Consider the following 26,067-nt stretch of genomic DNA (forward strand, 5'->3'; position numbering starts at 1 on the left):
AACTGGTTATTTTCTTAGCAATATGTCCAATTCTAGTTAAAACCAGTGTATTTGGTTTTATAATAGTCCATCACTGACCCCGAATATGTACAAATATCCAGGATAGTTCTGGGCTTCCTTGATTTCTCAATTCGGAGATTTTGTTTCGCTGTGGGATAAGACCTTAGGTTATTCCTAAGGGTTTCAGGTAAAACTGAATTTTTTTAATCTACTGAACAGCCTGACTGTTCAGATAAGCAGAATTTAATTGACACCTATTTAGGAGAGTCTGCCTGGAGACGAGTTATGGAAAAATACAGCTCCACTAGAAACTTTTCACTTTTCTCTCTTCAAAACTCTGATTTTCTCCTAGTCCAGCCATGCTCACAGAGGTTTTAAGCGGATTAATTAGTGCTTGAAAAGCACCTTTATACATGAAAAGTAGCTAGGTACTAATTTAATCTTTTAAACTCTGGATTATTCCTATTGCAGTTCTAATTTCATACTTTTTCCATAATGTCACCAGATTGTAGGTGAGCTCCCAAAATAGACAGTTACTAGGACTAAAACTGTTATATGACTCAACATGCAAAATAGCTCTGGGCAAGGAATGCTGAGATTGTAACAATGACCTATTCCTTTAAAAAGATTCCTGTTGGCCCCTGCGGGCCGCAGGCCCCCGGGGCCGCGCCTCCCAGCGGTGGCCGCCATAGTGTGAGGTATTTAGCGGGCGCGCGCGCGGGTTCGAGAACGCGCGGAACGCCGGCGGCGGACAGTGAGGAGCCGCGGCGACCGTTGCTGCGCGCGCTCTCTAATGGCGGCGGCGAGCCAGAGTGTCCCGTCGGTACTGGCATGAGGCAGACGCAGTGGCAGTGGCGCTGCCCGCGGTGGCGGGCGTTGGCGGCGGCGACGGCGGAGCGTGTTTGAGCCAGGACCGAGGTCCGAGGCGCCTGACAGAAATGAGTCGTCTGACCGAAAGAGCATTACCTACTGGAACCTCAAATGGTGCGCCTTCCTCCCGGAGGGCGCCTGTCTTGACTGGCACCACTGTGTCCAACAATGACTTGGCGAGTCTTTTTGAGTGTCCGGTCTGCTTTGAGTATGTGTTACCTCCAATTACACAGTGTCAGAGTGGCCATCTTGTTTGTGGCAACTGTCGCCCAAAGCTCACACGTTGTCCAACTTGCCGGGTCCCGCTGACATCCATTCGCAACTTAGCCATGGAGAAAGTGGCCAATTTAGTACTTTTCCCCTGTAAGTACACCTCTTCGGGATGTGGAAAAACTATGCCACCCACAGAAAAAGCAGACCATGAAGAACACTGTGAGTTTAGGCCCTGTCGTTGTCCTTGCCCTGGTACTTCCTGTGGGTGGCAAGGCTCCATGGATGCTGTAGTGCCGCATCTGATGCAGCACTATAATGAGTCCATTATAACCCTGCGCGGAGAAGTTGTAGTTTTCCTTGCAGTCAACATTAATCTGGCTGGTACCCTTGAGTGGGTGATGTTGCAGTCCTGTTTTGGGTTTCACTTCTTACTAGTTTTGGAGAAACTGGAAATCTACGATGGTCACCAGAAATTCTTTGCAGTAGTCCAGCTGATAGGAACACGCGAGCAAGCTGAAAATTTTACTTATCAACTTGAGCTAAATGGTAATAGGCGGCGATTGAGTTGGGAAGCCACGCCTCTATCTATTCATGAGGGAATTGCAACAGCCCTTATCAACAGTGACTGCCTAATATTCGACTCTGAAGTTGCGGAACTTTTCGCAGAAAATGGCAATTTAAGCATCGATGTAACTATTTCCATGTGTTGAAATGCTGATCAAACATTTTCTGACGAGTGTTTAAAATCAATACATTCAATTTCACAGAGAATAAGGCACCTGTCTTCCTACCAACCAGAAACTTTTGGTAGGTTCAAGCTAGAGACATTGAAGTAAATAAAACGAAAGCGTGTTAAATACAGGATATAGTTGCATGTAATAACACTAATATATTTAAAATAAGCCAACAGTAAACCACTGAAAAAATATATGTATGTTTATACCCGAGATGGGCATCTTTTGAATTAAAAAAGGAACCTTTGAAAACTAATTCTGAATTTTTGTTTATGGTAGATTGAGTGTACTGTTGAAAAATACTGGGTTCTTTTTTGTGTGCCTGTGCTCTGTGTGTGTGTGTGTGTGTGTGTGTGTGTGTGTGTGTACGCATGTGCATGCTTGGAATTCTTCTATAACTGACAAGCCATATTGAGTGGTCTTGGACCGCTGCATATCCCCTCTGGGAGTCAATACATAGTGTTCTTGTGTGTGTATTTTTGAGTGTGTGTTTGTGTATTTGCTAATTTTTAATTCTAGTTTTTAATTAAATAAATTTGACTTTCTTTTCTGTAAAAGAAACTAAAATGATTCTTATTTATTTGATGTCACCACAAAGAGTTTTTCAGGGCTTTAGAAAGGGAGCATTTTGTATTTGGTGTAGAGCAAAAAAAGCTATTCATGTAAGGGGCTTCCCTGATAGCTCCACTGGTGAAGAATCTGGCTGCAATGCAGGAGATCATGGTTCGATTGCTGGGTGGGGGGAAAATCCGCTGGAGAAGGGATAGGCTACCCACTCCAGTATTCTTGGGCTTCCCTTGTGGCTCAGCAGCTAAAGAATTGCCTGCAGTGTGGGAGATTTGGGTTCGATCCTGGGGTTGGGAAGCATCTCTGGAGAAGGGAAAGGCTACCCACTCCAGTATCCTGGCCTATGTGGTCGCACAGATTGGGAGAAGGGACAGACTACCCACTCCAGTATTCTTGGGCTTCCCTTGTGGCTCAGCTGGTAAAGAATTGGCTAGCAATGTGGGAGATCTGGGTTCAATCCCTGGGTTGGGAAGATCCCCTGGAGAAGGGAACAACTACCCACTCCAGCAGTCTGGCCTGGAGAATTCCATGGACTGTATATCCTCTGGAGAAGGGAAAGGCTACCCACTCCAGCAGTCTGGCCTGGAGAATTCCATGGACTGTATCGTCCATGTGGTCGCAAAGTGTGGAAGAAGGGATTGGATACCCACTTCTCTATTCTTGGGCTTCCTTTGTGGCTCAGCTGGGAAAGAATCAGGCTGCAAAGTGGGAGATCTCAGTACGATCCCTGGTTGGGAAGATCCCCTGGAGAATGGACAGGCTATGCACTCTAGGATTCTGGCCTGCAGAATTCCACGGACTGTACATCCCCTGGAGAAGGGAACAATTACCCACTCCAGTATTCTGGCCTGGAGAATCCCATGGACTATAGAGTCCATGGGTTCACAAGAGTCAGACAGTCCCTAGCGACTTTCACTTTCACTTTCTTTCATTGCAGATTAGCTAAAATGCCATGGAAATTTTGTTTCAAAACTCAGACTTGGAATTTGAGTTCATCAATAGACTAGATACATTTTCATGAGAATCTTGGTGTTTTACGTCTCTTCCTTCTTCTTGAAACATTTCATTACATTTTTCACAAATATCTCTTAACAGGTTGTGATGAGCTATTTCTCTTCCAGGACTGATTAAAAGATACTCATTTGGATTTATAACCAAATGTCTGCGAGAAAAACAAGTCAGACTATGACTCCTACAGGCAATGCAGGAATATTAATACCGCTGAATTGTATAACTTTCTATCAATTTCACCTTTCCAATTACCTTGCTAAAAGTAAAAAAGAAAGGTAAAAGCTAATAATCTGATCTGAAGCTACCAAGTGTTGAAACAGGCAGGTTATTGAAAGGTGCTGAGAGAGCATGTGGGTGTGTCATTGTTTTTAAGTCTGAACAAGTTCAAAGTTGTTAGCGAGTTGTTAGCTGCTCTAAAATTAGTACCTAAACTCTATAATAAAGATGTGATAAACAACAAGGTCTTACTGTATAGCACAGTGAACTATATTTAATATCCTGTGATAAGCCATAATGGAAAAGAATATGACAAAGTATATATATATATATATAATCTGAATCACTTTGCTGTGCAGCAGAAATTAACACAACATTGTGAATCAACTATACTCCAGTAATGTTTTTTAAGAGTAAGATTTCTTAGTTTATTGCATCTACCTAAGGGAATGAGGATCTACTCTTCTCCATAATATAGATCATATTTACTTAATGGTCTTCCAGGCTAGCTCTATGCCTTACATTGTTAAGGATCTCAAACATTTAACAACCTTGTCATGTTAATTATTGACTCTGCAAGCCTTACTTTTGGAAATAATGCTTTATTTGTTTTTGCCCTTTTAGGAGTTCTGTAGTATAGTCTCTAAATAATTAAATGAAGAAAATTGATTATTATATCACAAATAAAGATGTGTATATTAAAGTTTGATGTTTTGAAACTATTGCTATATTAAAAAATGAGTTGAACATTTAAACCATAAATTGTCTTAGGAATATACGTGTCAATGATATCAAGTGCATTTAACCAGTTAAAGCAATAATAATGAATACATGAACAAAGCTAGAATACTGGACAAGCTATCTTTAATCCAAAAATAGAGAAGAATCATCTATGATATTCAATAGGAAATCTAAATAGTTAACCTCTAGGGGGAACAGAGAAGGCAATGGCACCCCACTCCATCACTCTTGCCTGGAAAATCCCATGGAGGGAGGAGCCTGGTGGGCTGCAGTCCATGGGGTCGCTATGAGTCGAACATGACTGAGCGACTTCACTTTCACTTTTCACTTTCATGCATTGGAGAAGGAAATGGCAACCCACTCTAGTGTTCTTGCCTGGAGAATCCCAGGGATGGGGGATCCTGGTGGGCTTCTGTCTATGGGGTTGCACAGAGTTGGACATGACTGAAGCGACTTAGCAGCAGCAGCAGCAGCAGCAGCAGCAGGGAAGGAAAGTGCTTCTATGAAAACAGTACTATTCACACATCTTTCCATGCTTGTAACTAGAGGGTGAGCATGTGCTACTTTAGCTATGGATTATAAAGTGTTTAAGAGGTGGAAAGCTAAGAGTAAAAATGAATGACCGAATTTCAGCGTGTATGAATGGTTAATAGGGAGGTGCTACAGTCCTATAAATGACTGGTGGGGTTGCAGTTTCACCAATTTATTAAGAACCAGAGAAGGATGAATGTTAGAGTTAGTCAAGATGGTGGGGGTGGGAATTAAAACACACTCCTGGGGAACTAAACAAATGTTATCACTGGACAACAGATGAACAGTGACAGATACAATTTACTATCTCCATACAAGTCAATGCACATTGGAAAAAATTAAACTGCTTGCAGACCCTGAAAGACTTTGAATTAGCATTGGGTTGACAAAGAAATTCATTTGAGGTTTCTCCATTACATCGTAACAGAAAACCTGAAAGAACTTTTTGGCCAACCCAATATATCCTGAGAAGGGGGAAAACCCTTAAATGTCCAACACAGAAAATTCAGTGAGATTGTCTGCTCAGTGTTGACTGTTGTCAAATGCTAAGCAAAATATGAAAAGCATTTTGAAACAAGTGAAAAATTATTCAAAAGATATAATGACATACCACGTACATATTCCTAAGGCTTACGAGCACAACACAAAAAATAATACATACACATGCATGATACTCATTTGGCCTTGTTTAGAGCAAACAAATGTCTTTCAACTTTATTTTGGTGTCATGAAACATAATTGAGGATACACTTAGCATTTCGCTATCCCTCTGTGTCATAAAATAAAATGGGAAAAGAAAATACACAGAACCACAGATGTTTAGCATAAATAGGTCTGGAAGAGAGTATATAATCATAATAAAACGCAGTATGGGATAGTGGCTGTGAGCATAGGCTTTGAAATCAGACACACCAAAGTCCCAATCCCACCTTATCTATAAAAACGCTATCCTTAGCTCATGAGATTAACCCCTTGTGTAGTCTACTAATTCCCAATAAGTGCAGGTTGGAAAAAAATGTAGGCTTCCTATCATAGATAACCATATAGCTTTTCTAGATCTCAATAGGTCCAACTGAGGTTCTATATTCTTTAATAAATGTTTATACTGAAATATAACAATATGCATTCTAAAAAGTATACAAATCATAAGCATACAGCTCAATGAATTTTCACAGCATGAAGAGATCTGTGTAGGGGTTTCCTGGTGGCCTAGTGGTTAGGATTCTGGACTTTCAACGCCACGGCCAGAGTTCAATCCCTGGTCGGGGAACTGAGATCCCATGAGCTGCATGATGTGACAGACAAACAACCCCTGCCCCCCACCCGAAAAATAAAAACCCCTGTGTAACCATTCCCCAAGTCAAACAGAACATTCCCCTTCCCATTCATTATCCTCCTCCTACTCAAAATTAATCACTATTTATTATCATAGATTAGGTTTGTGTTTTTGAACTTCATATAACTGTAATCAAAGAGTATGTAGTCTTTTGTGGCTGACAGTTTTCACTCAACATGGTGTTTGTGAGCTTCCTCCACATTGCTGCCTGTGGTAGTTGTTTGTTCGTTTTCATAGCTGTGAAGCATTGAACTAACAGAATATACTTTATGTATCCATCTTCCTGTTGATAAACATTAACTTACTGGTTCTCATATGATGCTGCTGTGAAATTTCTTGTGCATGCTACTGGTGAATCTACGTATGTATTTATGTTGGTATGGAATTTCTGGGTCATAAGTTAAGCATATATTCAGCTTTAATCAAGATAGAGAAGCAGTTTCCCAAAGTGGCTGTACCAATTTACACTTCCATCAGCAGTATATAAGAATTCCTGCTGTTGCATTTCCTAGCCAACACGTTAGTTTTTTTAAATTTTAGTATAATTCTGGTAGGTGTCATCATTTGCTATTATAGCATGTTATTTAGTGCTAAGAAGAAATGAGCTATTAAGCCATGAAAAGACTGGAAGAATCACAAATGTATAGTGCATGCATGCTTACTTGTGTCCAACTCTTTGCTACCCTAATGACTTTAGCCTGCCAGGCTTTCTTCTCCATGAAATTCTCCAGGCAAGAATCCTGGAGTGGGTTGCCACTTCCTTCTCCAGGGGATCTTCCTGACCCAGGGATCAAACCTGTGTCTCCTGCGTTGCAGGTAGGTTCATTACCACTTAAGCTATCAGGGATATTACTGAGAAAAAGGAAACCAATCTAAAAAGAATACATACTGTTTGATTCCAACTCTGTGACACTCTAGAAAAGGCAAAACTATGTAGATGGTAAAAAGATCAGTGGTTGCCAGGTGTTAGGGTGGAGGGAGGGATGAATAGGCAGAGCAGAGAAGATGTTTAGGGCAGTGAAACTATTCTGCTTGAACTATAATGTTGGATCCATGTTATTATGCATTTGTCAAAGCCCATAAAACGTACTTCCCTATTGTAGTTTCCCTGGTATAGCTTCCCTGGTGACTCAGTTGGTAAAGAATCTGCCTGCAACACACGAGACTCAAGTTTGATCCCTGAGTCAGGAAGATCCCCTGGAGAAGGGAATGGCCACCCACTCCAGTATTCTTGCCTGGAAAATCCCATGGACAGAGGAGCCTGGCGGGCTACAGTCCATGGGGTCACAAAGAGTTGGACACGATTGAGTGACTGACACTATGGGGTGTACGGCACCAAGAATGAAGCTAACATAAATAATGGTCTTTGGGTGATCATGATGTGTTGATGTAGGTTCCTCATTTGTAATAAATATACCACCCTGGTGGAGGATGTTGATAGTAGGCAAGGCTATGCATGTGTGGGGTTAGTGTGTTTATGGGAACTCCCCATACTTTCTCCTCAATTTTGCTGTGAACCTAAAACTGCTCTAAAAAGTAAAGTCTATTTTAAATAGATCTATTTAAATATATCCTCATTGGGGGATATACTAAGGAAGTGACCACTGTGGGCTTTATCATAAGAATATGGAAAGGCCAAGAACTGCAGAAATTTTTATAAGCATGCAAGCTTTTACTCATTCCCATCAATTTTTCAATTAAAATTATGTTTTCATTGTCTTCATTATCTAGGAATAGGAGGAAAATTAGGACTGTATTGCAGGGCCTCTATTTCCTCCTGTGTCAGGTAGGGCCTTTATGTAAGTGTTAATAGTCACCTCCCTGGTAGAATATGAGAGATGCTTAAAGGCTACATTTGACCTAAAATCTCACCTGCTATTCTGTCATGGAATCACCTTCTTCCTCTCCTGGATTGAAATGTATCCTGCCTGCTTCTCATTTTTAACACGTCTAGTATGTAGCCCATCACCAAATGACACATGGAAGGTATTCAATAAGTGCTTGTTGAATAAATTAGTTATTGATTCTGTTTTTTTTTAAATAGGATAAGCATCCCTATTACATCCCTAAACATCCCCAACCCCCCCTCCACCCCTGTTTTTACTTCTCGAACTTGTCAAAGTCAAATTCTTAAAGCCCAACTATCTCACAACTTTCTTTGAAACTGCTCTGTTTATCTTGCTTCTTACAAGGGCAAATAACATGACTTTGAAACAAATAGATTCTGTCAAAAGGAGTTGATAGTCCAGTTGATTCTGAATTCACTGACCTTGCAGTTAGGAATGCTCATTCTCAAATAGGCTGAGTTCCATATTTGAGGTACAAAACACATATAAAATACAAATTATTTATACATTTTATTTACTGCTTCTCCTGGTAGAAAGGTCAGATGGCACTCTAGAGCTTCTAGATATAATGAAAAGTAAATTAGAAGCTATTTCTATAAGTTCAGCTTTATTTCTTATTCTTTCCCTTTCTGTTATACTCCTCTTAAGGCATTATTGCTTCTTCCTGTACCTTCCTGCTTCCATGCAAAGTGACAGTGGTGCACATCTTCTGTCACTGCCTTACCACCGGGTCTGCCCAAATCACTATAATGCCATCACAGACGGATACCTATTTCATTCCTAGCTTTCTGATTGGTGAGCCTTTGATTTTGTACTGATACATAACTAACCCGCTTTGGAATCAAAATAGTTTAGGATTCTGCAAAGTACTCTAGGAAATGAAAGGTAGAAAGAGTAATTGAGGTAAATCACAAAAAGATCACACATTTGTATGAAAATCATCTGTGATGAGGCTGTGGCAGGGAAAAAGAAAAGTTTAAAGTGAAATGAGCCCTTGTCCTTCAAGGTATGAGATGAATGCAATGTGCGATCAGGAAAAAAAAAATCCCCTTGGATTGTTTTATTATCTAATCCCAGAGTGTGGGATTTATACTTCTCACTATTGAGCACTGTGTCAGAATGTTGTGAATTAAACAGGTAACTAAAAATACATTTGATGACTAAGTATCTAGGCATTGAAATGATACTTTAGCAAATACTATCTTAGTTTCTGATTTTACCCCAAGGATTTCTTTTCAAACTTACCTACCAACATGGTCTCCAAAAAAAATACATTTCATAAAGCAATCTTTTCTTCTTCAGTTTTTCCTTCGGTATGCCAATAAAGCTCATGTGACCACAGTCAACAACTTTCAGTCAATATTTTTAGCTCATAAGAACCTAGTTATTCCACAATATCTGTTTTTCTCCTTCCCACCAATACCCTCTCGTGTATTAGGAGCAGTCTTTCACTGTTTAAGAATAGCAGCAGAGGCAGTTCCCTGGTGGCCTATTGGTTAGGATTCTGGTCTTTCACTGTCATAGCCTGGATTCAATCCTTGATCCGGGAATCCAGGAACTGAGTACCTGTGAGCTGTGTGGTGTGATGCCCACCCTACCCCACCCCCCGCCAAAGAGAGCAGAACATCTGTAGCAAGAGAAGCTTTTCTAAGTCTTTCAGTCTCTTTTAAATCCATTTAATTCAGAAGGCAGGAGCAATAAGCCAAATCCTACCAAGATGAAATGAATAATTACAATTTCCTCTCGTTACTTTGTCCAAATATAGGCTACTGGTTTATGCAATCAAGTACAGAAGTTCAGGCACAACCAGCCCTTTCCAGTCATGGTTACTAAACTTTGGACATCACTGTTTTCACTGTGATGTGGTTATATGGGCTGATAACAAGTGCCAACCTATTCTGCCCTTCATCTTGACTTGACCAAACCAAAGAGAGGACATCTAGATGGAAAAGAATGCAGGGAGTTTTGATTCCTTTTGCCACTGCTAGGGCTTTTTATGTGAGCACTCTTTACTCTGGATTGAAAGAGCACAGATACTGTGAAAAGACTTTACTGGAAGTATCAAGTAAAACTCAAAACTGTCTCATTACTTAGCGGTGCCTGGAACCTGTATCTTCCTGCCACCATTATAGCAATAAACTCATAAAGGTGTGAAACTATGCAAAACTATGTCAGAGACATTAAAATAATGTCTGCTAAATGTCTCTTATGGCTCATTTCTTTCCCTCTTATTCTTCTCCATTCATCATTTTCTCTTTACAGAGTTGAACTGGGCTGAAATAGGAAACAAAGAAAGAAACAGAAAACATTACTATGGTTACTGTAGTATAGCTGTTTTGGTGTTGTTATCTTTGTTTTTATCTTTTGTTTTTTTTCTAACCACGTTCTAAGAAATATTAAAGAACAGCATAAACATTGTATTGCATGAAAATAAAACACTATTATCTCTATCTCAATCTACTTAGGAATTTTCTGAAAATACTAAGTTTATATACATGTCATTTTTAACAGTTGAGGCTGTATTACCACTGTTCCTGAGAGGTACTTTTACAGTTGGCAAAATATACTTTAATTCTCTCTGGTTTTCAGAGATATCAGAGTTTGGATCATTACTTAACCATCATTTCCTCCTGTAGTACCAATCTTGGTGAATCGTCTGGTCACCCAAGACAGAAACCTGAGGATCATCCTTGAGATGTTCTTTGCTTCAAATTTACACATCCAATCTATGTTGATTCTACCTCCTTGATATATTTTGAATCTCTTCTAGAGACCTACAATTAGTAACTCCAATCTGGTCTATCAATTCCCATTTCTACTAACTTAGTTTTGGTTTTTAATCACCTGGACGATATAAATCTCCCATCTAATCTGCCTGCCATCAGTCTCTCCCAAATGTTTCTAAATATTCTAATAAAATGTTCTCTCTAAAATGCAAATATTAAGTCATGAAAAAATCCACAAGAGAATCTTTATTACTTTTACAACAAAGCTCACACTCCTTAATATGGGTTACAAGGAACTGGCCTTTACTCACCTCTACAACTTCATCTCTGGTCTCCTTCTCTTCATAACTCCAATCAGTTGGTTTCCTTACAGTTTCTTCATATTGAGCTTCTCACTCCACATCTTTGTGAATCTCATTGTTTCCTATGCCTGGGAGGTTTCTCTTGAACTCTTTACCACCAAACTCCAGTACTCTTCTTATTACTTAGAATTGTATTTAACAGTACATCATAGAAAAGTGACTACAATGGCTTAAACAAAAATCCAAAGGAAATATAAGTTGTATGGTATCATCAGGGACCAAGACTCCTACTATCTTTTTATTTTACCATTACTGTAAGGAGGTTTTATGGCTGAGAGATGATGATTCCATCTCTAGGTTTCATATCTGCATTCCAAGCATGAATAAAAGGAAGAGGGAAGAACCTGTCAGCTAAGTTCATTTTCATTGGGGGAAAAATATTTTCAACAAAGCCCTGTTCAACAGGCTTTTTTTTTTCACTTACATGGTCATTCAAACCTAGAATGGTATATGAATGGGTAGGCAGCTTTTACTACAATGCTGCCTCAAAAAATTCAGATTTCTATTTGTATGCAGGAAGGGGAGAATGAATAATGTTTGCCACATGCTTTTACCTGACTACCTCTACAAAATTCAGATCAACTTTCACCTTCTCTTGGAAGTTTTCTATGACATTGAAAGTCTGGACTGGGGATTATCCTGTGTTTCCAGACCAATGCTATAAAATAGAAGACACTCCATGCATTTGGTTGATCGAATGACTTAATGGGGTTACCTCTATTCCTTGTGCTTTCAGCATGCTGTATTGTAATCATTGAGGAGGAAATTGCAACCCAATCTAGTATTCTTGCCTGAAAAATCCCTTGAGCAGAGGAGCCTGGCAGGTTACAGTCCATAGGGTCACAAAGAGTTGGACATGTCTGAGTGACTGAACAGATGTAATTAGATGCTTGCTTCTTCAAGAATCTGTAAGTTTTCTAAGGCCAATAGCTATGTTTTATTCACCTCAGTATTCCACAGTATCTGAAAGACAGCAATTGAATTAACTTTTTGGAATAAATACATACCAGAAGAGATTTTAAGATGAGATTTTATAAGCAAGTGCACTCTTCAGAAGGATATAAAAATTTAGTTTTCCTTTGTGTTGGGAAATGGCAGCAGGGATCTATCTAAATAAAATTATCATAGAAATATACTTATCTTCATATTTAGCTTAGAACCCAGCAGCTAACTAAGCCCAATAGCTGAAGCCATTCTCTTTCTGCCCATGGGTTCAACTTCATCTCTAATTCTGGAACCATAATCTCAATGACCAGTACTGCCATCTTCATTTTAGACCTCATTCTGACCTCCTGCCTTATTATAACCAATCTTAGCTTCATACCTAACCTAGAATTCCTGTCTTGAATGTGTCTTTGTGGTTAGATTCTGTGCTCATTAAAACTTATCTTCATGACTTGTTCCTTGCCATCTGTTATAAGAACTCTCATATCAATTATTGGCCTGTCTGGATCTCAGTGTATCACCTGGGCTTTGTTTAGCTGTCTGGACCTTTTCCTAATGCCTGCAGCTTGGAACTTTCCAGATTGGCTGCCTCCCTGCCTGCTTGACATATGTAAGTAGATCTAGGTTCTCAGCACCATCCTTCCCGTCTCTGGCCCATTCTGTTAGTTCAACCAAAGTCTGGTTCTGATTTTTGTAGTGGGGCAAGGTTTACCTAAAAAGCACTTTATCAGAGAAGACCTGGAATCAAAAAGGGAAGCAGATATTTGATAAGAATTCTGAGAACTATTCAGATAGTTGAATGAAACCAAACCCTTTGTTAAATACCTAATTATCTCAACTAATTTGCATAATATTTTCTATTTCTAAACTGTCTTAGGAATATCACTTATATGTGGCATCTAGAAAAAATGGTACAAATAAACCTATTTGCAAAGCAGAAATAGAATCACAGATGCAGAAAACAAATATATGGTTACCAAGGGGAAAAGCAGGGATGGGATAAATTGGGAGACTGGGATTGACATATATACACTACTATGTATAAAATAGATAACTAATGAAAACCTACTCTATTGTCCAGGGAACTCTACTCTGTGGTGACCTAGATAGGAAGGGAATTCATAAAAAGGAGGGGATACATGTACATGTTTAACCAATTCACTTTGCTATACAGCAGAAACTAACACAACATTGTAAAGCAACTATACAGCAATAAAAATTTGTTTTTAAAGTCTTAGGAAGTCAACTACATTTTTCTTTTTCACATAAGTGGTATTACCATCAACACTTCTTTTACAGATTTATGACTGTACCTGCAGGACAGTAAAACTTTAGTGTTTTACACAACAGTTATCTTGTTTGCTCTTATGGCAGTTAGTAGTTAAGTAGAAGTGTTAGTGACTTCCCTGGTGGCTCAGAGGGTAAAGCATCTGCCTACAATGCAGGAGACCTGGGTTCAGTCTCTGGGTTGGGAAGATCTCCTGGAGAAGGAAATGGCAACCCACTCCAGTATTCTTGCCTGGAAAATCCCATAGGTGGGGGAGCCTAGTAGGCTACAGTCCATGGGGTCGCAAAGAGTCAGACACGACTTTACTTTCACTTTTTCAGAAGTGTCAGTAAGAAGGCAAAAAAGACTCTAACATATCTGCTTTTTATGAAATATCACTATATGTAAAATCAAATCTTCTCCTTTTCAAAGAATGGCTCTACCTCTATGCCCAATTGTCTTCACAGGGGACAATTCCTCCTCACTCCTAGTATACTCATACACAGTTCACCTGAAATAATATGTATAGAGGTGGGAAGCAGATAATTCATGTCTATACAAATATTATGAAAGTGGGCAGATTCATTCAAGTTTCTATGACTCATATCTTAGGGCCTAGAGTCACTAGTTTTATTACTACAAAGCAGAAGGATGACTCCTTCTCTTCAACTCTTGTGAATGAAACTTACTAATTTTCTTAGTCTTGTACCCATTTTGCTAAGAATGGTTCAGCTATCATCAACTGTAAATATCACAGTTTAAGGGTGCATAGTATACATAGCAAATGCTGGGGTAGATTGCCAAAATTGCAACATCCCTCATCTCATGCTGCTCTGTGTCTTAGAACTACAACTAAACACAAGTAGAGTGGATGTTTACACTCCTGTCATTCCCATATCATTACTCTCATATAAGCTCAATCTTTTGTAATTGAAGTATAGTTGATGGACAATATTATATAATGGATTCATGTTGATATATGGCAAAACCAATACAATATTGTAAAGTTAAAAAATAAAATAAAAAATAGATTAATTAAAAAAAGACAAAAAAATTATATAAGTTACAGATGTACAATTATGTGATTCACAATTTTTAAAGGTTATACTCCATGTATAATTATTGTAAAATATAAGGATATATTATACAGTATATCCTTATAGCTTATTTTATGCCTAATTTATAATCTTCTTAATCTTCTTTTTTTTAATTTTATTTTATTTTTAAACTTTACATAATTTGTATTAGTTTTGCCAAATATCAAAATGAATCCATCATAGGTATACATGTGCTCCCCATCCTGAACCCTCCTCCCTCCTCCCTCCCCATACCATCCCTCTGGGTCGTCCCAGTGCACTAGCCCCAAGCATCCAGTATCGTGCATTGAACCTGGACTGGCATCTCATTTCATACATGATATTTTACACGTTTCAATGCCATTCTCCCAAATCTTCCCACCCTGTCCCTCTCCCACAGAGTCCATAAGACTGTTCCATACATCAGTGTCACTTTTGCTGTCTCGTACACAGGGTTATTGTTATCATCTTTCTAAATTCCATATATATGCGTTAGTATACTGTATTGGTGTTTTTCCTTCTGGCTTTAATCTTCTTAATCTTCTATACCTCCCCTCCACCCACCCATCCCCACTGGTAACAACTAGTTTATTCCCTATATCTGTGAGTCTGATTCTTTTTTTCTGTTATATTCACTAGTTTGTTGCATTTTTTAGATTCCACATATAAGTGATATCATACAGTATTTGTCTTTTTCTAATTTCACTTAGCATAATGGCAAGTTCATCCATGTTGTTGCAAATGTCAACAACAACCTAAATATCCATCAACAGATAAATGGATAAAGAAGATGTGATACACACAGACACAGACACACACACACACACACACACACACACACACACTGGAATACTACTCAGCCATATATGAGCATGGTCCTAGGCTGGATAGAGGATTATAAAGAAGTCTGAGACAAGATGCCTACCCTCAGGAAGCTTAACATCTAGTTGGCTGGAAGAGGAGACAATACTCTGAGTAATATGTAGCAGTAGAAGGCTTAAATCACAGCAGAAAGTCATAGTATATGTGAAATCTCAAACTCAGTTTAACCACCAGTAGTAAGAGTTATACCCTCTGCACCCTTTCATTAACAGAAAAGCAACCAGTCTTACCTTACATGGCCTTTCACAGAAGAAGGACACTCAATAGGAAATCAGGAGATGGTTTTATAGAATATACCATATGACAAATGCAAACACTTCTTTCACTTTTCAAATATCACAGAAAAAATATTCCTCCCTCACTTAAAGAAAAAATATCTAAGTGCCTTTTCAAGTAGTGTCTACACTGTACACCCTGTTCTTGCATTTTGAACACATTCCTAACATAATTTAACAATGAATAATAATTTGTGAGTCAATCCTGATACTGTTACAGAGGAAACTACTTAAGCTCTGAGAGAAATAAGAAAAGGGGTTTGAGAAGTCAGAGGAAAAGTTCTCATATTTCAGATCTCTCTTATCCTTCTCATCCAACTTAAAATTCTCCTACTTAAAAAAGAACTTGCGTCTGCCAGTTGGTGGCCTGACCTTAGGCCAAGCTTAATTAATTAGCAGTCTTCTCTAGCTATCATCTGGCCTCATTTGCCTAGGCTGTAACCACAGCTCAGTACATTACTGATGTGGAGACTCCAACCAAGACCGTTTTGGTCCACTGAGCTGCAGTGACTCAACAGCTGATGTGATCTACCTCTTCTTTCCACTGTGCCCCAAACCACATTGCTCCTGCCAACTTTAACTTCCCAGGCTCAGATCAGTAGTTCTCAAAGTGTGATTTGCAGACTAGTGCACTAGATTTGCAGACTAGTGCACTATATGTAACTGTGGTGTTTGTAAAACTGCCAATTCTAGCATCCTGTTCTCAGAGATTCTGATTAAGTAGTTATAGGATGGGGGTTGAGAATACACATTTTAATATCTTTCCCTTTGTGAAACTTGTGCTCACTAAATTGATGATGCTAATACAACTAGGGAATGGGACATGAGGCCAGTAGGCCCCAGCTAGTGTTGTCAAAGGGCAAGATGGAAATAATTTAATTTTCTGATAACACATTTCATGTAAATGAGGATCACTCAGGAAGCTTGTAAAGCATACATAGCTCTGGGTCCTACCTCCCAAACCAAAGGAATTATAACCACAAGATGGGCCTGGGCATCTGTATGTTTAAAGGGCTCCCCTAGGTTATTCCCTGGTTCCAAATAGGGAAAGGAGTATGTCAAGGCTGTTTATTGTCACCCTGCTTATTTAACTTCCATGCAGAGTACATCATGAGAAATGCTGGGCTGGATGAAGCATAAGCTGGAATCAAGATTGCCGGAAGAAATATCCTCAGATATGCAGATGACACCACCCTTAATGGCAGAAAGTGAAGAACTAAAGAGTCTCTTGATGAAAGTGAAAGAGGAGAGTGAAAAAATTGGCTTAAAGCTCAACATTCAGAAAACTAAGATCATGGCATCAGGTCCCATCACTTGATGGCAAATAGATGGGGAAAGAGTGGTTGACTTTATTTTCTTTTGGCTCCAAAATCACTGCAGATGCTGACTGCAGCCATGAAATTAAAAGACTGTTACTCCTTGGAAGAAAAGTTAATGACCAACCTAGACAGCATATTAAAAAGCAGAGACATTATTTTGCCAACAAATGCCCATCTAGTCAAAGCTATGGTTTTTCCAGTAGTCCTGTATGGATGTGAGAGTTGGACTATAAAGAAAGCTGAGTGCCAAAGAATTGATGCTATTGAACTGTGGTGTTGGAGAAGACTCTTGAGAGTCCCTTGGACTGCAAGGAGATCCAACCAGTCCATCCTAAAGGAGATCAGTCCTGAGAGTTCATTGGAGGGACTGATGTTGAAGCTGAAACTCCAATACTTTGGCCACCTGATGCAAAGAACTGACTCCTTAGAAAAGACCCTGAGGCTGGGAAAGATTGAGGGTGGGAGAAGGGGATGACAGAGGATGAGATGGTTGGATGGCATCACTGACTCAATGGACATGAGTTTGAGTAAACTCCAGGAGTTCATGATGGACAAGGAGGCCTGGTGTGCTGCAGTCCATGGGGTTGCAAAGAGTCAGACACAACTGAGCGGCTGAACTGAACTGAACTAGGTTATTCAGATGTATTTTGTCAGTGAGATTCACTGCACTAGATCAATTGCTTCAAGGTATGCAGCAGCTAGCAGAGTGAAAGAGGTTACTTACAGAAGACCAAGGGGATCTTCCAGGTGGCGCTAGTGGTAAACAACATGCCTGCCAGTGCAAGAGATATGGGTTTGATCCCTGGGTAAGGAAGATCCCCTGGAGGAGGGCATAACAACTCACTCCAGTATTCTTGTCTGGGAAATCCCATGGATAGAGGAGCCTGGCAGGCTACAGTCCATGGGGCTGTCAAGTCAGACACGACTGAAGCGATTTAGCATACACGCATATACAGAAAACCCAGGTACCCATTCCTCATTATTGAAATCTACATGTTTTAAGGACAAAGCTACACATTTTTTTAAGTGCTTAAGGGATATTTTACTCTGGATGTGGTTGCAGCACTGTGGGCTTTGGGGATGGAGGGAGGCAAACTTTTGTAATACCATGAAAGAAAGGAGGGACCTAAGATATATCACAAGGAGAGGCACATGATGACAGGTCCTGAGATAGCGATGTGTTTCTGCATCTGACCTCACCCCCTTTCTATTCACAGCAAATCACCCTCCCGCCCCACATCATTGAGGGCTGAGGTCTAAGGCATTCTTAAGGAAGAAGCAAGTACCCACATAGAGACAGTAGGGTTCTGTCCTCAGCTATTTGAGCTAGTCCTATCAGTTCTGTAAAAATCAGCAGAATATCTTCTCCCTAGTTGGAGGAGCAAAATAGGACACCATGAATCAACACAAAGCCAGCTCATTTTGTCACCTGTATTTTCATACCATCTGCTGTTACTCTGTGCTTATCAGCTGGAGTCACCCACCTAGGCAGGCAGGTGCCATGCTCATCTGGAAAAAGAGAACACTTCATTCCATCCTACTTCCTATAGCATATAACTGTTTATTAATTCCCTCTCTCTTTTTCCTCTGGGTCTGGAAGGGTGTCTTAGGGGTAGAAGACAATCATATAGAAGAGTGAAACTAATTTCAATCTACTACTGAGAGTCACGAACCCTTAACACAGGGTCCTAGAGTCTAACTGAAAAGAATCTCAGGGCTAAAAAGAAACATATAAGAACTCTTCCCACAGAGACTATTTCATTCCACCTCCTGGAATACATCATATTCTATTTCCAGGATTCAGAGCAGCAAACTCTTCAAATGTCCACATCACCTCCTGGACATCTTATAAAAATCACACTAGCATCTCTAATGTCAAATGCACAACCTAAAAGTTGAGAATTATGTGTTATTGGGCAGATTTTCTGAGAACTTAGGCCCAGAAGATAGACTCTCAGATAGCTCTGAGGCCCTGCTCCAACAAGGTAAGGGAGGAGTCAGGACATATAGGAGTTTGGCAAGAAAATCCAGGTAGTCAGGACATCAAAATAGTACTGTGAATTAAAGAAAACCAGACATCTTGTTGATGAATTTAGCAGGTTTCTAGGTATGGGAAGATGCAAGAGTCTGGGTTCACTGAAATCATTCCTTTCATATGCACCTTAACTATCAAGGGCCAGTATCCCGCTCTTCTCTAGCCTGAATCCCCTCTGGGTGCACAGTCAGGGTTGCTGCAGTGACTACTGTCTTGAAGATGGCAACACCCTTTGTTTACTGATCTGGCAGGTGACATTTTTCATCTACGTTAACACTGCATACCAAAAACTAAACCTATCTCCTCCAAACCAATTTCTGGTAATGTTGCAGAGAAGAACCAATTCTGACTCCCTGATGGAAATGTTTCTTTGACTTGGTTTTTGTTACTATTCTTACTATAATCATACATAATGGCCTGCCTCAAAGGACCCTGCTCCTCTGCCTGTTAAAGTGCCTTTGTTCAGCTCACAGAGAGATAATATGACCCTGCCCACCTGTGAATGGCTACAAAAAAGAAGAGATTAACACACTCCTTCCAAACACTGGCCCTTCCTAGAGATGTTTTGCAAGACTGAAGACCCTTTTCATTTTACTTCCTCACTGTCTCTCTCTCTATTCTGCCTTTTGACTTTAGTTTCTTTGCTTCTTTCTCTCTGGCTCTATAAAATAACCTGGCATTCAGACCCCAACAAGATGGTTTCTTTAAGACATTAGTCTGCCACCTTCTCAGTTAGCTGGCTTTCTGAATCAAGTTGTATTCCTTGCCTCAACATTTCATCTCTCAGATTCACTGGCCTGTCATGTGGTGAGCAGAGTGAGCTTGGACTTAGTAACAGTAATAACATCATTCTATTAGAAACTTACAGGTTGTCTTCAGTTTCTCCCTTGACTTTATTTTCTTCCTTCAGTCAAGACTTTGGACCATTACTGATCCAAGCAGTAATAACTAGGACACTGTAAAAGAGAGAGGAAGGGATGTTCAGGAGATAGCTGATAGGACTTATGCCTTGGAACGCACAATAGCAACAGTATCCTTCCTATCTTCACTACCTGGCTTCCAGTTCCTGTTCTTCTAATGCTTCCCACTCACAAACTTGTTACTCCCCTGTCCCAGAAACCCTCAGTTGCTCCTCAATCTTATCTTCAACCCCTCTTCCTGCAATAAAAAATGCTTTTTTAGTTTTCTCCCAGTACTCCTTTACTTGTAACTTGAATTATAGCCAAATCATACCATTCCTTTTTTTCTGAACACATCTCTTCCTTACCTTGCTCAAAGTTTTTACCAATGCCCTTCTTATTGTTTGAAAATTTATTTCCCCTCCACCTGTTAAACCCTTATTCAGACATCAGGGTCCAGCTTCAAGGCTTCCTCCTCCAGCCCCTAATTGAAACCATTCTTTCCTTCTCTGAACTAAGAAACATTTATTTCTTAATGTTGCTTATCACCTTCTGTTAGGGGAAGCACACTGATTGAAACTGCCCACCCTGGCCAGGCACCATAGTAACCATTTGCATGAGTTGTTTTATGACAGGAGATCCTGATAAGGAATATGGAACTAATAAGCCACCACCAACTGAAAGAGTTTGGGAAAGGTCTAGAGACATCGCATGTCCGTCCACTTCCCAGAATCCCTCTTGCTAGTATTCATCTTGGCTGAGCGATGCCTGCGCCACCAGGAAAGACTCTGAATTAGAATGATTGGCCAAAGACCACCCAGAAACTAATCCCATCACCATAAAACCCGAGACTGCGAGCCATGCTGTAGAGCAGTTCTCCTGGGTTACCTTACCCTACTGCTCTCCACCCGGGTGCCCTTCCCCAATAAAGTCTCTTGCTTTGTCAGCACATGTGTCTCCTTGGACAATTCATTTCTGAGTGTTAGACAAGAGCTCAGTTTCGGGCCCTGGAAGGGGTCCGCCTTCCTGCAACACTTCTGTGGTACACACCCTTCTCCAACCCAGTAACTGAAAAGCTTGTATATCTACCACAATTTCCAAGTAGTGCCTTTCCCATAGTAATTACTTTAAAATTGTGTTAAATGGATTTTTCCTTTTTCAACTTCTAGGGAAATTTCCATAGAAAGCTACTTTTATTAATAATAGAGCTTTCCTCCCAGACCATGTCTTGATCTCTTTCTCTCCGTGCTTGTCTGTCTCTGTCCCCACCTCTAGCTCTGTCTATGCTGCTTTCTCAATCTTTGTTTCTCTCTGGGTCTCCTCACCCTTCCCCTTCCTCTATCTGGCACTGTCAGCCTGTCTCTTTCTGTCTCTTTTTTCATGGTCTTGCCCTTTTTACTGTTGATATGTGTTTAACGTTTTCCCTGCATTGTCTTCCTCTGTCTTTTCATTTCTGTTTCTCTGACACTCTGCTCCTTCTAAACTGGAAGTCAATGTCTGAAGAGCTTTCAAAGCCTTGCTTAAACTGTAACTCAAAGTCGAGTGTTACTGGGTTTTTTCAAGTTGGAACTCAGAGAGAAGGCTAAAGTCTGAAAACCTTGTAACTCTGAGGCAAATCAACTTGCCAGGGACAGGTGACATCAGTGTCTATGGAAAAGGGTTTGAATAGAAATTCTGACATTCTGAATGCCTAATTTACATGATAAGGCATAAAGATATAAAAGGTGACCCAGAACAGCTGATCACAATAACAATGCTAATTTCTCCAACTCTGGCTTCAAAGATAAGGACATGTTAGAAAGCAAACAAAAAGTTCTAGAAAATCATTGACCACTTTGGTACTTTGCCCAGGAGACTCTAAGGATTCATATATAAGAATAAGTGAACTGAAATGAAGGACACTTGAAAATAAAAATGCCAATTATTTTTTTCAGTGTCTACTGTGAGATAAATGTCTTGTACACATTAATTTATTTAATTAATTAATTTAATCCCCAAACATTTTATGGAGATGGAAACTAAGGTTGAAGGTGGTTAACTAACTTCATGATCATTCATCCTTAAGGACAGGAGCTAGGATTTGAGTCCAAGTGTTCTGATTTCAAAACCTGGCCTCCTAAGCTCTCCAGCTTTTCTCAAACTTTTCAGGTCTTAAGAATCCCCTGAGTGTTCATTAACCCTTCAGATTCCTTAACCCCACCCTATATTTACCACATTCCAGGGCAAGGGCCTGTGAGTCCCTTTGTCTAACAAATGAGCCAGGTGATTCTTATCTTGGGAAAAAATGCACTCCACTAAATAGTTTCCCTAACCATAATGTTCTGGAGAGTTTCATTTCTCTAGTAGTTCCTAACACCTCTTGCCCCAATTTCCTCCTGAATTCAGTGCCTGTCCTTGTCTCTCCCCAGGAAATCAAAACCCGTCGATTCTTCATTTAATCATTCCTTTTGTGGATATCTGTTTTTGTTTTGTTTTTTAATTTTTAAAATTTCACCTGTCTTCAATCTATGGTTTGAATGTACATCCTGGTGACATCTGAATTTTCATCACAGTCAATAAGGAAATGGAGCTTTCTTGATAGAGTATGCTGTATTTATGTGCAGGGAGGGGAAATGAAGAGGTTGGAATCTTCCTGATACTCTTAAAATCAAACCATGTAGATGACTGGCTATTTCACCTTTTCAAAGCCCAGCCTTTATTGTAAAAATGAATTTCTCTCTCTTTTTTTAATCTTTTGGTTGCACCACACAGCATGTGGGATCTTAGTTCCCTGATCAGGTATCAAACCTGCACCCCCCCTGCATTCGCAGCACAAAGTCTTAACCACTGGACCACCAGGGAAGTCTTGATTTCTCTTTTAATAAATAGAATGAACCTGATTACTAACACCAAGAAAATGTGTAGGCTGAAAATACAAAGTAACAGGACTTAATATGTATTGATAGTCAGGCCTTAAGCTCAATGATTTACATGAATTTTCTCATTGCATACTCACAATAAACTTGTGAAGTAGGTGCTTCAGTTACCCCCATTTTACAGAAGATGAGAATGAGGCTCAGAGAAAATTACTTGTTCAAGATCTAAGATTCCAACCTAGGGTTGTTTGACTGCAGTTTGTACCCTTAACTCTGCTGCACAGACTCTAGTATAAATAGGTGAAAGGAAAATTTAGGAAGTTCACTGATTGTAGATCCCTAATAATATATGAAAGGACATTTTAGGATATTCAGGGTGTTTTAAAAAATATTTTGAGGTTATTGCTTTGTAATGAAGTGCAAGGTAATTCCACCAAAATATCCTTTGATATCTTGGAGAGTCACTGATTTGACCCAATAAGGCATTTCCTGTGTTCTTAATTTCTTAGCTTTATCAATAGCTAATTCCTTTAGTCAACTAGGGTACCATTAGGAGCAATTGTTTTAAATTCACTATGAATTCAGAACCCTTTTTCTGAATTCTCATAACCCCAAATTTCTCAAATGTATAGATTTTTAAAACATATTATAAAATATGTAAAAAATATATATCTTTCAAAATTCTCCTTTATGGTGGTCAAAGATTCCCCCAAAGTCAAGTGATGAGAGGAGGAAACATGAAGTTCCTGAAATTTTCTTCCCATCATGCAAAGAAGGATAATAGTGATATAGAATATAATTAAAATACCTCTCAACTGGAAGTACAAGAATTACATATATATATATAAACGCAGCATGTCAATAATCCTTCTCATCTCATAAAGCCTTGCCAAAATTATATATTCTTAAATAAAACCTAACAGCATTCAAATATCTGAGTATTTATAACCTCCAAATTTATAATCCTTTTCTTCTACCAAAACTGTACAAATAAGAATAAATCAGAACTTTAAAAAATATTTCAGCTTTCAAAAATCAAGTAATCATCAAAATGGCTAAATTTACTGCATGAATCATTAACTGAGTTAAACAACTTAGTGACTTCACATAAGGGAAGAAGAAAACTTTTTTTACACAGGTCTGATGTTGAGTTTTTGCAAAATTGTTTTTATTTTTAACAAAGCAATATACAAACTACGTACAAATTTAATCAGTAAAAAATGACTACCCCTTTCCCCACGGTTCCATTACCAATAGGCAACCAATTCTGAATGTTTTGGGCTTTAGTTCTATTAACTCATAACAGTTCTTCTGTTAACTCAAAATTAATGACACATTTTGTTTTAAAAAGTCCCATATACCCATTATTCAGCTACACAAATTATGAACATTTTGCCAAAGTTGCTTCATCCAGGACTTTTCTTTCTGCTTGTTCCCTAGAATTTCTTATAATTTCAGGTTTTATCTCCTTAGCTAACCAGTCGGTGGGGCAGGGGTCAAGTGTAACTTTCAGCTCCAATATACAGCTTCTCTGTTCCTTGGTCAGTGCCTGGAAACTGTGCCTTTGCTTTGTTGTTTGCAAAGGAAACAATTTAGATTGCTGGGAACACAAGACAACAAGGTAAAATTTGTAGTGCTGGGCCACCATTTTCCTAAATGGCATTTATTAGTTTTATATTTTTACATAATTGGCATACAATGAATTGCACATATTTCAAAGTGTACAATTTGCCAAGTTTCAAAATATGCATACACCTATGAAATCATCCCACAGTCAATGTAATGAACACATCCCTTACCCAAAAAGGTTTTCTCGTATCCTCTGCGTCTCAGTTGCGTCAAACTCTTTGCAACCCCGTGGACTATAGCCTGCCAGGCCTCTCTGTCCATGGGATAGTCCAGGCAAGAATTGTGGAGTAGGTTATCATTTCTCCCTCCAGGGGATCTTCCCGACCCAGGGAAGAACCCCTGTCTCCAGTATCTCTTGTATTGGCAACAGATTCTTTACTGCTGAGCCACCTGGGAAACATGCCTCTTCCCATACCCCTTCCCCAAACTGGAAACCAGTATCAGTTTTTGACACTATAGTTGACATTTTCTAGAGTTCTAAATAAATGGAATCATATGGTATATACTCTTTTTATCTGACTTCTTCCATGAAGTATAATTATTTTGAGATTTATCCATATTGTGTGGATCCATAGTTCTTTTATTTTGGTTGCTTTGAATAGCTATCTATTGAACAGATTAATATACAACTATTAGTTCATCCATTCACTTCTTGAAGGACATTTGGATTGTTTCCAGTTTTGACATATTACAAATAAAGCTGTAATGAACATTCATGTATAAGTCTTTGTATGAACACATGCTTTCTTTTCCCTTGGGTAAATATATATATATATATATATATATATATATATATATATGAGTGGGATGGTTGAATTGTGTGGTAGGCATGTGTAGAACTTCAAGAAACTGCCCAACTGTTTTCCCAAAACGGCTGTACCATTTCATATTTACACATTCAGTGTATGAGAGTTTCAATTTCCCCCGTACTTGTTATGTATGATCAATCTTTTTAGTTTCAACCATTCCAAAAGGTACAAAACAATATCTCATTGTGGTTTATTTTGCATTTCCCAGATCACTAATATCATTATGCAGCTCTGAATGTACTTACTAGCCACTCTTATATTTCTTTGGTGAAGTTTCTATTCAAATTATTTTCCTATCATCTCAAATGTCTTGAGAGCACCCTCACATTTGCTAATTTACTAGAACTCACAGGACTCAGCAGTAGGTTTTACACATGGCTAACATCTGTCACAGAAAGAGTTTATAGAGCATGAGCAACAGGAATAAGAATATCTACTGGGTGGAGTCCAGAGTGACTAGGTATAGGCTTTCTAAGTTCTTTTCCATCTGGAGTCCCATGGGACATACTTTTTCTCTGGCTGTGAACTACAGGGACATCTGTGAAAACTCTCTGTGCAGGGAAGCCCATTAAAGACTCAAAGTCCAAGGCTTTTATGGAGAGCTGGGCATGTGGACATATACTGCTATGCAACCAGCTATAGCAACCAGAACTCAGGACCCCAACAATGAAGTCACATGTGCATGATCAACTTGATGTTAGTGCAAAACAATCTGGACAAGATAGTATAACATGATCCATTGTTCCAGGTATACACAATAAAATTCTCAATCGTTAATATAAAAAAACATTCAGAGGGTGTCCAAAACTCAGTAATGACTCTAAGTTCTCTTGGAGATGTGTGACATGTAAGCAACAAGACCTGCTATGCTCTTTTCTCATACTCATTTTATTATCAGTTTGTTTACTTATTATTGAAATTT

The 26,067-nt window shown here is 39.2% G+C and overlaps 1 protein-coding gene and 1 long non-coding RNA gene across 3 annotated transcripts in view; one reads left to right on the forward strand and one right to left on the reverse strand.

Annotated features, from left to right (window-relative positions):
* The first annotated feature begins 703 nt into the window (after positions 1 to 703).
* On the forward strand, positions 704 to 2,171 carry LOC133242897 (E3 ubiquitin-protein ligase SIAH1-like). Its single transcript, XM_061409120.1, has one exon. It carries the CDS (start codon positions 939 to 941, stop codon positions 1,791 to 1,793), a length of 855 nt encoding a protein of 284 aa, XP_061265104.1. The 5' UTR covers positions 704 to 938; the 3' UTR covers positions 1,794 to 2,171.
* A 7,506-nt stretch (positions 2,172 to 9,677) lies between these two features.
* LOC133242901 (uncharacterized) overlaps positions 9,678 to 26,067 on the reverse strand; it is a 47,706-nt gene continuing 31,316 nt past the window's right edge. For both annotated transcript variants that reach the window (XR_009734914.1, XR_009734913.1), the window contains exons 4-6: positions 19,820 to 19,909; positions 11,104 to 11,323; positions 9,678 to 10,340 (exon numbers count right to left, since the gene is read on the reverse strand). This is a non-coding gene — a long non-coding RNA (uncharacterized LOC133242901). The remainder of the gene's footprint in view (positions 10,341 to 11,103; positions 11,324 to 19,819; positions 19,910 to 26,067) is intronic.

Source organism: Bos javanicus, chromosome X (genome assembly GCF_032452875.1).
Source record: "Bos javanicus breed banteng chromosome X, ARS-OSU_banteng_1.0, whole genome shotgun sequence".
NCBI classification, from domain to species: domain Eukaryota; kingdom Metazoa; phylum Chordata; class Mammalia; order Artiodactyla; family Bovidae; genus Bos; species Bos javanicus.

Excerpts from the sequence above, each read along its gene's own strand:
- LOC133242897 (XM_061409120.1), top strand. The coding sequence starts at position 939 with ATGAGTCGTCTGACCGAAAGAGCATTACCTACTGGAACCTCAAATGGT.